This window comes from Pelodiscus sinensis, chromosome 2, assembly GCF_049634645.1.
Source record: "Pelodiscus sinensis isolate JC-2024 chromosome 2, ASM4963464v1, whole genome shotgun sequence".
NCBI classification, from domain to species: Eukaryota; Metazoa; Chordata; order Testudines; family Trionychidae; genus Pelodiscus; species Pelodiscus sinensis.
Window position 1 is genome coordinate 237,441,895 of NC_134712.1, and position 12,054 is coordinate 237,453,948.

The 12,054-nt window shown below is 44.0% G+C and overlaps 1 protein-coding gene across 6 annotated transcripts in view; it reads left to right on the forward strand.

Annotated features, from left to right (window-relative positions):
* DIP2C (disco interacting protein 2 homolog C) overlaps positions 1-12,054 on the forward strand; it is a 516,114-nt gene that overhangs the window by 299,074 nt on the left and 204,986 nt on the right. For all 6 annotated transcript variants that reach the window (XM_006111894.3, XM_006111897.3, XM_006111900.3 and 3 more), the window contains one exon: positions 637-747. In XM_006111894.3, coding sequence (XP_006111956.1) covers positions 637-747 — 111 coding nt within the window. The remainder of the gene's footprint in view (positions 1-636; positions 748-12,054) is intronic.

A 12,054-nucleotide genomic window follows, 5' to 3' on the forward strand; every position in this document is an offset into this window, starting at 1 on the left:
AGGCTACTGTAGTTCTACCAGTTCTACTGTAGTTCTACCATGCAAGACAATCTTTAAGAAAACCCTTTTTTTCTTGAAAGTGACTGTGGGGAAAAGGGATGGGTGTTTGGAGCCTAAATGAAGAGTATGTGGGCTGGAAATGCTGAGAGAGTGCAGGTAGCATTGTGTCAGGAGAGCGTTGTTTCCAAAGGAAAGGAAAAGCACAGTAACTGAGTTATTCACATCTGTACAGTGCAGTCCCTTTTGATCTCCTGATCCTCAGTAGCTACAGCACAGACTGTTTCACTTTACTTAGGATTCATTTTTAACCAATTCCAGGACTGCTCCAAATTCTAGTCCCATGGCATCGTACTCATTTATATCTCCTGGCCCATATACACACACACAGCCTCCTGAACACTGTTTCTACAGGAATCACTTGTCAGTTAAAAAAAAATCATAATTTGGAGTTTCCCCCCTTTGGCCTTGATCAACGCCATTCACTTAACTGAGCCAGAATAGCTGACAAAATACTAGTAGGGTTTTTACCAATAGGAATTAGCGACTGAACATGGTTTGCTTTTTTGTGTGTTCAAATCTACATTGTCAACAAACTTCTGTAATTCAGCCAGATCTATTTGTTTTTCATTAATATAGGGGTGGATCAGGCATTGCCGCAAGAACGTCGAACTCCTGTTACCCCTTCCTCTTCCTCACGATATCATCGTCGCAGGTCCTCAGGGTCACGGGATGAACGCTATAGGTCAGGTAAGTAGAAAAGAAGAACACAAAGGTGGAGAGCATGTCCTTTTTGTTTAGATATTTGCTGTGGGACAGGACAGGGGACAGGAGTTTGCCCTGCTCTGCATATGCTGTGGGTACATATGGCTTTGAGAAGCAGTGGAATGTCCCCCCTTCAGTGCATAGAGATAGGTACATCCCCATCTCTTAGGCTTTCAAAAGTTTCACATTCAAATTTTCCTCATTGGCCTGTTTGCCTTCAGTGAGCCACCCCAAAACTCTTGAAATGAACAGTTCTGAACTTCAGCATCCAAATTTTATAGCCACTAAGATTTTTCAGATGTCCAAAGAAAAACTTAATCAGGTGACTACATTAATGCAATATCATGCCACATTATCTATTTTTAAAATGCAAATTACTGCAGGTAGAAGTTTAGGAAGTGTAGCTAATGTCCATGTATAATAATTAATTCATAAAGAACTTTAGTTGTGGCAGGGCTAAATTAAAAATTTTGTGGAACCAGTGGAAGTGTTCAGAAAGTTCTTCTAAATATGGACCTTTGCAACAGTTTTCCCTCACATAATTTTACCAACTGCTATTTCACAGTCAGCTGAGTCATGGATTATTTCTTTATGCCAGTCGAGGGCCACCCACAAGTGAGAAGTTAAAAACAAAAACAAAAACCAGCTCTCATTGAGATGGCCTCCCCACAGCCTTGAGGGTGCCCGGGCTAGTCGATTTTGTGGTCTCCAATCCCACAGTGTGGCATGGGGAAGGGCACTAGCATGGATCTCCATGGCGGGGGCGGGGGGAAAGTCCTGAGCCGGATACAGGCAAGCAAAAGGCCACATCCAGCCCCTGGGCCTTAAGTTCCCCACCCCTGCATTTTACCATTTGAAAATTGGGTTTCTAAGATGATTTCAGAAGACGCTGATGGATAGTTTTACTGTATCGTGTCAAAATAGTGTTGTCATGGCCCCCATGCTTTATGACAGTTGGCTTATAGATCTAAAGATGCATTACTCAAAAGATACTTTATGCAAAACAGGTCATGTAACATATCAGTTACAATCTGTTGAATGTGTGTCTCATTCTTGTGCGTTTATCATTCTTGTATGTGAAGTTAGAAATATGAAGTGTGAATCTGTTATAATTCTAAATGTGCTAATGAGGGCTCTTACTGATGCTCTAGAAACATAATGACTTAGTACTCTAACCAAAGGCACGTGATTGGTTGTGTTTGTCCTGTAAGCCGAAATTGTGGTTGGTCCTAGAGCAGGGATGCACAAATACTAGCCCATTGGCTGGATTCACTCTGCCAGGGTTAGTCCCTGGCAGGCTGCCACCAGTCCAATGGAAATTGTGGGAATTGGTGTCCCAATTTGCGCTATTTCCTACAGTTCCCATTGGTTGGGAATTCCATTTGCATTCTTGGGAACGGCCAACAGGAGCTGCAATTGCCAGTACCTGTGGAGGCACAGGTAAATATAGCGGTGGTGGCCCACTAGGGGCTAACTCTGGGCAACCACTGCTATTTTATTGCCCAGAGAGACATGTAACTATGTCACTTGGCACTGGAATCCATCTTGAACTGGTACTTTTCCCTCGGGATGGGGCGGATGCTGAACAAATGTTCCCACTCGGGGCAAAGTCTGTTTAAGCAATGGGAAGCCATCAATCCTTTCTCTTTGGCTGGCCTTTGAAACTGCCTGACCCACCCTAAGAGGATACAAAGAACTTTGGGAAGCTGTAGATCCAAGTCAGAGTAAATATCAACTCTGACTTGAAGTTTTTACTTGAGATAAGAACAGCTGTTTAGGGTAAGAATTTGCATGTGACAAGTTTCTTAGTGGATTAAAACTAGCTAGCATGTTTTGTTCATTTTAACTTAGTAACTTACATTGCTTAAATCCTGTTTAATAAAAACTACTTTTGTTAATTATCAAGCCAAGTATAAGTAATTGTTCCAGGGGAAAGGGAGCACAACGTCTGTGCATATCTCTCTTTCATTGATAAAGTGTGTGGAGCTTATTAGCTTTCTTTGTTTAAAAGTTTTACACAGAGTAAGATGGATATATTTGGGGTTTGGTCCCTTTTGGGGGTTGGTTTCCTGAGTGCTGAGCCCTTATAGCTGAACCCTCCCAGGGTGTGTCTAGACTATAGGGTTTTTTCGAAAAAAGTGGCTTTTTTTCTAAAAAACTTCACCTGCATCTAGATTGCTGAAATTAAATCGAAAGAATGCATCAGTTTTTTCGACTGCGGAAAACCTCATTTTATGAGGAAGAACACCTTTTTCTTTAAAGTGCTCTTTCGAAAAATGGCGTTCTTAATGCAAACAGGGCTTTTTCAAAAGAGAGCATCTAGACTCTTTTTCGAAAAAGCAGCTCACTTTTTCGAAAAATCTGCTTTCAGACTAGACGCTCTTTTTCAAAAGAGGCTTGTAGTTTAGACATACCCCCAAAGCGGAACCAGTTCAACATCTGTGTTGCTTTGCAGGGGGGTAGTAACCCAACTCTGTGCCTTGTCTGGATGAGTGTGACAATACACAAAGTAGGAGGAGTCAGCTGCCTCAAGGATATGCCCATCCAAAACCGTAGGGACATGTCTCCTGTGTAAGGAAGGCCTGTGCTCTGCTGCCATAGACTAATTATAACAGAAACTAACAAGCAGTTGTGACAGTCCAGCACAAAATACCCACAGATCAATTAGCTGGATCTCCTTTATCAGAGGACTTGTACTTGGCCATATCAAAAAATCTAATAAATCAAGAATTGGGTAGGGTCTCTGCACTCTCTCACAGTCAGCAAAAACAATCAAGCGCCAACTTTGATTATGGACAGGGACTCATGTATGAAATTACACAACCACACACATTGCTGCATTATCATAGATTAGTTTTTAAATTGTCCCACATTTGTTCAAGATCTAAGCAGTCCTCTAAAAATAAACTAAGCCTTCTGGCCTATTTGGCTACAAAGAACCTGACAAAAACCTGACAAATGCATGCTATGATGTCTGCAGACAGCTTTAGCTCAGAGATGTGGGAGTTGCTCCTGTTCACTTCAACTGGATGATCATATCGAACACTGACCATTTAAACATCAGTATTAACTCTCTCAAAAATTAAGCAAGTATATTTAGCTGTTCCTGAAAGATGTTGGGGCAGAGTTGAAGGAGCAAGTAGCTTCTGTCAAGGGTTGGTAAGTGGGGAGCAGGCAATTCAAAGTTTTAGTTGCTGCCCAAAAGAGGGAGAGAAAAAAGAGTCTATATCCCCTCCCCAGGACAGACCTGCAAATACCACATCCACGTGAGACTCCTATTTCTGGCTACTGGCTGCACTGCTTCTACCCCAAATGACACAGCAATGGAGTAGTAACCAAGGCATTGTTGGGCCCTTTGGTAGGTTATATAGTTCTGCCTAAATGTGGTCGGTATGGGTACAGTATTCTAGAACTCTAATCAGAGAGCCCCCACTAAAAGTGTTGTCCCACAACCCACCCCATGGCGAGAGAGGGTGAAAATGGCCTGATTTTTCTCTGCATATTTGATTTTTCATCTTAATATTTTTAACTAAATCTTTCCTTGAAAAATGTAAACTGAAAATCTTCAAGGAAAGTTTTAGAGTTTTTGACCAGTCTCTACCCATGGCCATAGAGCTGTCTACAGTGGTGGTAGTGGGCAGTGTGCTTATAGAGCAGTGTTTCTCGGTGATCCATGGATCCACTCTGAGAAACCTGCTGACTGGCTGCTCTGGTTTGTTTATTTACCGGCTCCGCAGCCATGGAGGCTAGCGGCTCCCATTGGCTCCAATTTGCCGTTTGCAGCCAAGGGGAGCTGCAGGAAGTGGCGTAGGCTAGGCTGCTGCTGCTTCCCCCACCTCCCCTTGGTTGCAACTGGCAAACCAGAGCCAATGGGAGCTGTGAGGCTCCCGGGCTGCAGTCAGTAGATAAATAAACTGGAGTGGCCCATTAGCAGGTTTTTCAGAGTGGATCTGTGAACCACTTAGAGAAACACTGCTATAGAGAGTTGCTCTAATCAAGAAAAATAATGATTTTTAAAACAGTTAAGTAGTTTTTTATTGGAATTGATTTTTTTAACATTTATTTTTAAACAGAGACATGGCCTTGAGCATAGCAACCTTCGCAGTTGCTGGAGGAGTGCTCAGGTCCAGCAGGATCTGTATCCTGAGAGAGGCATTCTAAGGAGATACAGTAATAGAGATGTAGCCATCTTAGTCTGGTCTAGCTGAAACAAAAAACAGGACTATGTAGCACTTTAAAGACTAACAAGATCATTTATTAGGTGATGAGCTTTCGTGGGCCAGACCCACTTCCTCAGATAAAAAACAAAACAAAACAAAACAAAAAACAGATACAAGGTGTTTGCACCAACTGCAAGGTAGCTTCTCTGGGCAGCTCAGGTTGAATTTGCCTCCATGACAGTGAATTCCCTGTTAGTCTAATGCTGCTCACACTGAAGTTAGATTTAGAGTCACTGTCCTGCTGAATGGCAGAGAGTACACAAAGCTATTAGACTGGAAACCCTTCATCATAATCTTCTTGTGAAATAATTTATCAAACATTTGTTTGAGTGATCACCCATTGATACTTGTCCTCATACAGGAAGGGTAGTAAATAATGTGTTTCTACCACTCACAGTCACCAACTTGACAAAAACAAGAGGTGCTACAAAGTGGTCTGCATTTGTTATGAGAGAAAGAGAGTTATAATTTATGCAAATAGCTTACTGTGTATTAATCAAATATAGAAACTAAGGCACCGAGTGTCAAGTGTCTAGCACTTTTATGTTGCCCAGAGAGAGTCCCCTGTAGCCTTGACAAATGTGCCAGTTCCAAAATTTGGATGCTAAAAAAGCAGAACTGCTGCTCATGTCTTCCAGCATGCCATTCCCCCCGCAGCTAATGAAGCCTTTCCATTGATACAATGCATCTACTCAGTGTTCGTATAAAAACCTTTAACACAAATAAAATGTAAAGTTTGGGAACATTATAAAGTAAACAGCAATGAGAATCCTGGGCAGATCTGACTGAGTTGAGGGCAGTGAGTGGGAGAGAGGAGGAGAAACAGGGCACTGCAGCACTGTTCAGTGGTTCCTGCCCCGAATGGGACATGGGATCTAGCATAGATCCTTAATTACCACTTTGTACCCCATAGGGCTTTACAGAGGTATTGAAGATCAGCATTAATTGTGAGTATTCTGCATTTTACAGCCCACTCAAGATGCTGGCTTGTTAGCAGTGCAAGCACCTCTGCTGTATTTCCATAACCTAGAGATACACCATTTGAGAAAACAGCTCAGTTTTCAGGCCTGTTTTTGAGCTAATGACTGCTGTGGACATGGTGGTTTTCGTGAGTGACACATGGCCACTAGGAGCTGGACAGACCAATTTATTTGCCAAATGTAGGACAGCTGTCAGGTGCTAACGTGTTTTCTTCTTAGCAGGTGAATGATACTACAGATTGTTAGCGAGTCCATTTCAGGAACTCACTTTCTTCCCCTCCTTCCTGAAATGGGGATATCAGGATGCTCAGACATTGGAGCAGTGCAGTGCTTTACACATTTTTTAGGTTCTTTATAAGGAAGGTGTCTCACCTGGAATAAATTTAAACTAGGGGTTGGTTGGCCAGCTGAGACTTTTTTACTTCACAGGGTTTTTTTTAGCTTACAGGAGTCATTGATTTGGAGTTGAGCAGAATTCATAGTAAAACTTAGAGGAAAATGACAGATCGTGTTTGCGTGTTGTTTGTTTGTGTTCACTTTGTAAGGAAGAAATCTTTAGATGGGGACTTTTTGGAGATATTGCCAAGATGAAAATCTCCCTAAGTACAGACATCTAGGCTAGCTCAGATTCATCAGCTACTTTTTCTACTCTGAACAGCGTTCAATAAGAACATAAGAACGGCTGTACTGGGTCAGACCAAAGGTCCATCTAGCCCAGTATCCTGTCTGCCGACAGTGGCCAGCACCAGGTGCCCCAGAGAGGGTGGATCGAAGACACTGATCAAGCAATTTGACTCCTGCCATCCCTCTCCAGCCTCTGACAGACAGAGGCCAAGGACACCATTTTATCCCCTCGCTAATAGCCTTTTATGGACCTAACCTCCATGAAATTATCTAGCTTCTCTTTAAACTCTATTATATTCCTAGCCTTCACAGCCTCCTCTGGCAAGGAGTTCCACAGGTTGACTACACGCTGTGTGAAGAAGAACTTTCTTTTCTTAGTTTTAAACCTGCTACCCATTAATTTCATTTGGTGTCCTCTAGTTCTTCTATTTAGGGAACTAATAAATAACTTTTCTTTATCGGCCCTCTCCACGCCACTCATGATTTTATATACCTCTATCATATCCCCCCTCAGTCTCCTCTTTTGTAAACTGAAAAGTCCCAGTCACTTTAACCTCTCCTCATATGGGACCCGTTCCAAACCCCTAATCATTTTAGTTGCCCTTTTCTGAACCCTTTCCAAGGCCAAAATATCTTTTTTGAGGTGAGGAGACCACATCTGTACACAGTATTCAAGATGTGGGCGTACCATAGTTTTATACAGGGTCAGTAAGATATTCTGGGTCTTATTTTCTATCCCTTTCCTAATAATTCCTAGCATCCTATTTACCTTTTTGACCGCCGCAGCACACTGTGTGGAAGTTTTCAGAGAACTGTCCACGATAACTCCAAGATCTCTTTCCTGATTTGTTGTAGCCAAATTAGCCCCCATCATACTGTACGTATAGTTGGGGTTATTTTTCCTGATGTGAATTACTTTACACTTATCCACATTAAATTTCATTTGCCATTTTGGAAAATGACAGAATAGTTCTCTGTACCAGGTGTTAGGTCATTCAGCTTTAAAGCAAATAATATCAGTATGAATTGTGAAGCATCTGAAAGAAGGTCTACAACTGAAAGACATCCTCTGTAGAGATCATCATAGATGAGAAGAAGTCAGACCTGGATAGCCTTTCCAAAATGTACTTATTTATAAAGGAAATTCAGAAGATCAGTGTGGCTCTTTTATAGTGTTTAAAAGGAATGTATTAAACACAAAAAGCATTAGTCTATGGGAAGACCAGAGTGTATATATATTGCACAACAAGGAATATCAACTCTGCCTGGAATGTGTGGATTTGCAGAACAGTTTTTGCTAGTGAACTTTTAGTATGTGTTATCCCAGAGAATGAGAGAAATAAAGTTAAATGAGAGACTTATTCTGTAGCTGGCCAAGAATGTCTTAATGTCTATTAAAATGGCTCACCATAGAACAATGGTCTCCAACCTTTTTAAGCAGAAGAACCCTTTCTGAATTTAAGTGCAATCCAGTATCTACCTCAAATCCAAATAGTGTTGTCTTGCCTCCTGCCCCACCCCTTCTCTGAGGCCTGACCCTGCTCATTCTCCCCCCCCCCCCCCTGCACACCAAACAGGAAGCTCCCAGAGGGCCAATCCAAGGCAGAGGGCAGGAGCAGCACAGCAGTGGGGGAAAAGTGCCAGCACTTTATAGCCTCCTGGCCAAACCAGTCACGATCACTTGTCAGAGACTCCAAGATCTACTGGTAGATCCCGATCTACTGGCCGGTGACCACTGCTGTAGAACAAATGGTGAAAAAATTAATCTGCTATCCCTTCAGATCAATGATAAGCAATCACCACAGAGCCAATACTAGCCTGGGAAACAAAGGTTGTGTGTTCACACTAATTATTTTAATTGCTAGAAGTCCAGTACCATTTACTGTGACATTGCATTAAGCTACTTGTGGTTCAGAGGGATATTGCTCATTTCTTTTGATGATTTTCTTGAGGTGGTTTTCAACCTGTGTTGTGCAATGCCTTATTTCCTGGGAGAAATAGTAATAGCTGGTGCAGTATCAGCCTTCCCAAAGCCTGGCTGAGATGGCAACTTGCATATGAGCAAATTGCTAGTATGTCTCCCTAGACAAAACAGAAATATGGAGTTACATATTTATATTACTGTCTCAGTTACTGAGGTGCAGGTAGGCGCCAAAACAAAAAAGTAGTCAATATAATGGTCTTTTCTTTATATGCGTTTTATTCCTGGACTGTCATTGCTCATTAAAAGTACTGTTATATGGGTGGAAATGGGGTAAAGTATTGCATTTTATTAATATTAGCAGAACTGACTTAAATGGGGCCTGTGTGTCGTGTAGTCTTGCATTAATCTTTGTATTCATGCCTGTTAGTGTGAAAGAAGCTATTTGCATATAATTGCATATACATTTGTATGTACATGCAACCACACTTACGTTGCGGCCCTTGGCATGTGCTGTGAGTATCCAAAGTTGAGTAGCCCTGAGTTACACATTCCTTCTTTGTCTGCAGTGTGTCCTCAAGATGCAGTCCCAAGCACTACTTCAAAAAGTCTAGTCCCCGCTTTGTCATTTGCCTTTTCAGCTTTTCTCTCTGGTCCACTTGCGCCATCCTAGAAATTACGGAGAATTCCACTGCTGTCACAGAAAGTGTGGCATGATCACTATGTACTGCTATCATTCAGACCTTAGCTCATAGTGTAGACCTGGCCTAAGTGTCAACAGGACTTGGGTGCCTGAAAGCCTTTGGAAATGTGGGCCGTCTAGGCCTACGGACAAAAGAATGGCTATACTGGGCAGGCCAAAGAAGCGCCTAGCCCACTATGCTGTCTTCCAACAGTGGCCAGTGCCAGGTGCCCCAAAGGAAATGAACAGAGCAGATGAACATCAAGTGATTCATTCCCTTTCACTCATTCCTGGCTTCTGGGATGCAGGCTCCTAAATTGCTTTTTAGAAAAGTTTACCCTAAAGCAGCAATAAGGAATTTCTCAAGACTATTTTATTTGTAGCCTCAAGTACCCTCAAACTATGAATGGCTTATTAGAATACGATGATCTTACATTAGAGAGGGAGTTGATTGTGTCACTGCTAGAGGCTACATTCCAGGATAACTAACACCCCTTAGCGTAGTTGAAAAGAAATGGGACTCAGAACAGCTTCTACCATGACTCTGCCTACTTTGATTCCTAGTGCTGTTTTCAAAACAGTCAGGGTATGTCTACACTACCCCGCTAGTTCGAACTAGCGGGGTAATGTATGCATACCGCACTTGCTAATGAAGCCCGGGATTTGAATTTCCCGGGCTTCATTAGCATAAGCGGGGAGCCGCCATTTTTAAATCCCCGCTGCTTCGAACCCCGTGTAGCGCGGCTACACGGGGCTCGAACTAGGTAGTTCGGACTAGGGTCCTATTCCGAACTACCGGTACTCCTCGTGAAACGAGGTGTACCGGTAGTTCGGAATAGGCACCCTAGTCCGAACTACCTAGTTCGAGCCCCGTGTAGCCGCGCTACACGGGGTTCGAAGCAGCGGGGATTTAAAAATGGCGGCTCCCCGCTTATGCTAATGAAGCCCGGGAAATTCAAATCCCGGGCTTCATTAGCAAGTGCAGTATGCATACATTACCCTCCTAGTTCGAACTAGGAGGGTAGTGTAGACATACCCTCAGATACTGCCTCATAGTATGCAGCTTCATTGTATACCTCATCCACAACAATGTAGCACCAATACAGAGATTCACTTAGCTTCAGATCATCAAAAATGCAAGTGCTGAGGCTGTTTTCTAGTTACCAATAATTGCCCTGTATGAGATGATCATAGCAATGTGTGAGATCACCAGCCGCCTAGCTACTTGAGAGCAACCCTTGAGGTGCTATCAGCCCAAGAGACTGGTCAAACCACATTATCTGCTTCAGCACCTGTCACTGCCAATTAGCACATCTTGATCTTGCTTCTAATAAACACTGGTGCCAAATTATCTCTAATCATAGTACTTATGTGCAACACTTTTGTCAATTCCCGCTCAGCATATCCTTGGTTTCACTAGAAAATTATGGGAAAGTCACAGAAGACTTTCAGTTACCAGTGCCCACGAAAGCTCATAATACCATCTACATGTTTTGTTAGTCTATAAAGTGCTAACAGACCATTTGTTGTTTTTTTTCCTGTAACAGACTAACTCCGCTATCCCCTGAAGCTCCTGAAATTTAAAACAGTGATTGTTAACATTTCTTTTTTACATAGTACAGTAAAGTCTCAATTTTCCGACCTTCACTTAGCTGAAATTCCATTTTATCCGATGGTGCCTCCTGTCATGTGACAGCAAGGGGCTCCAGGGACACTTCAAACCACAATGGCCTTGCTTTCCCCTTTTTCAGGGCTGGTCAGAAGCTCTGGTTGGCAGGTCTGCGGGGGCTCCCCTCAGCCTGGCACACAGTGCGACCTCAGCAACCTTACCTTCCCACCCCACACCTGGGGCAGCTCATGCCCGCGCTGCAGGCTCACCTGGCGTTCAGATATGCTGGGTCCATGCCCCAGGGACAGATATGCTGGGTCCAGGGCCCAATCCTGGCCGTCCTGCCGCATTAGCAGTTCCGCTTTTAGGAGCGGGCCCAGACCCGCTTCCCCCTCCCAAAACTTTGCAGGCTGGGGGCGAGGGAGGGAGGGAGTAGCCCCCCTGGGGAGCAAGCCCGGCTCCTGGCCGGAGCAAGCGGGGAGTCTGGGCCGAGCCAGGAAGGGAAGTGGGGGGGGGTAGTGAGGGGAGGGGCCGCCACCGGGCTAAGGAGAGGCAGGAACGCCAGGGCTTTGGGCATGTCCAGGTGGCCTGGGGGAGTAGGGAGAAAGGGGAGGGATGCGGCCCCTCATGAGGATGCAGCATCCGGAATCTGCCGGGGAAGGGGCAGCGTGTGCGCCAACCACCCCGAGACAAAGAGCGGAGCCCTCCTGGGAGGCGCTCCCTCCCCCTCAGCCACTGCCACTGCTGCCATTGCAGCTGTGCTCCCGCCCCTCGGCCAGAGCGCACTGGGCCCCCACCCCGCCACGAGCCAGCGCCGTCCCTATTATTCGACATTTCCGGTTATCCGACCATCCTCCGGTCCCGTTTAGGTTGGATAACTGAGACTTTACTGTAGTACTCTTCTCAAGACTTACTTGACTACAGTTCTCAAGTATTATCCAAGAATTAGCCCTGCTGACTCTTACCTCCCTGTCTCCCCAAAAATGATAAATGTTTAATTATTCATGTCAAGGCAGGCCTACACTACTATCCTCTAGGAACTAGGCTGGCTCTCAATTTGCTTCATAAGAACAGTTGTTCCTACTAGCATCAGCTGCATCACTGTTCGTAGCTACAACTGGACACGGTTCCAGCAGATGTACAATTTACTTATGCAAACATAACTGTTATCTTAATCACAAATCACCTTTGTCTATTCATTCATTTGTCATGCTCATTATGGTCAGGGCTCGACAAACAATGTAATCTACTCGCCC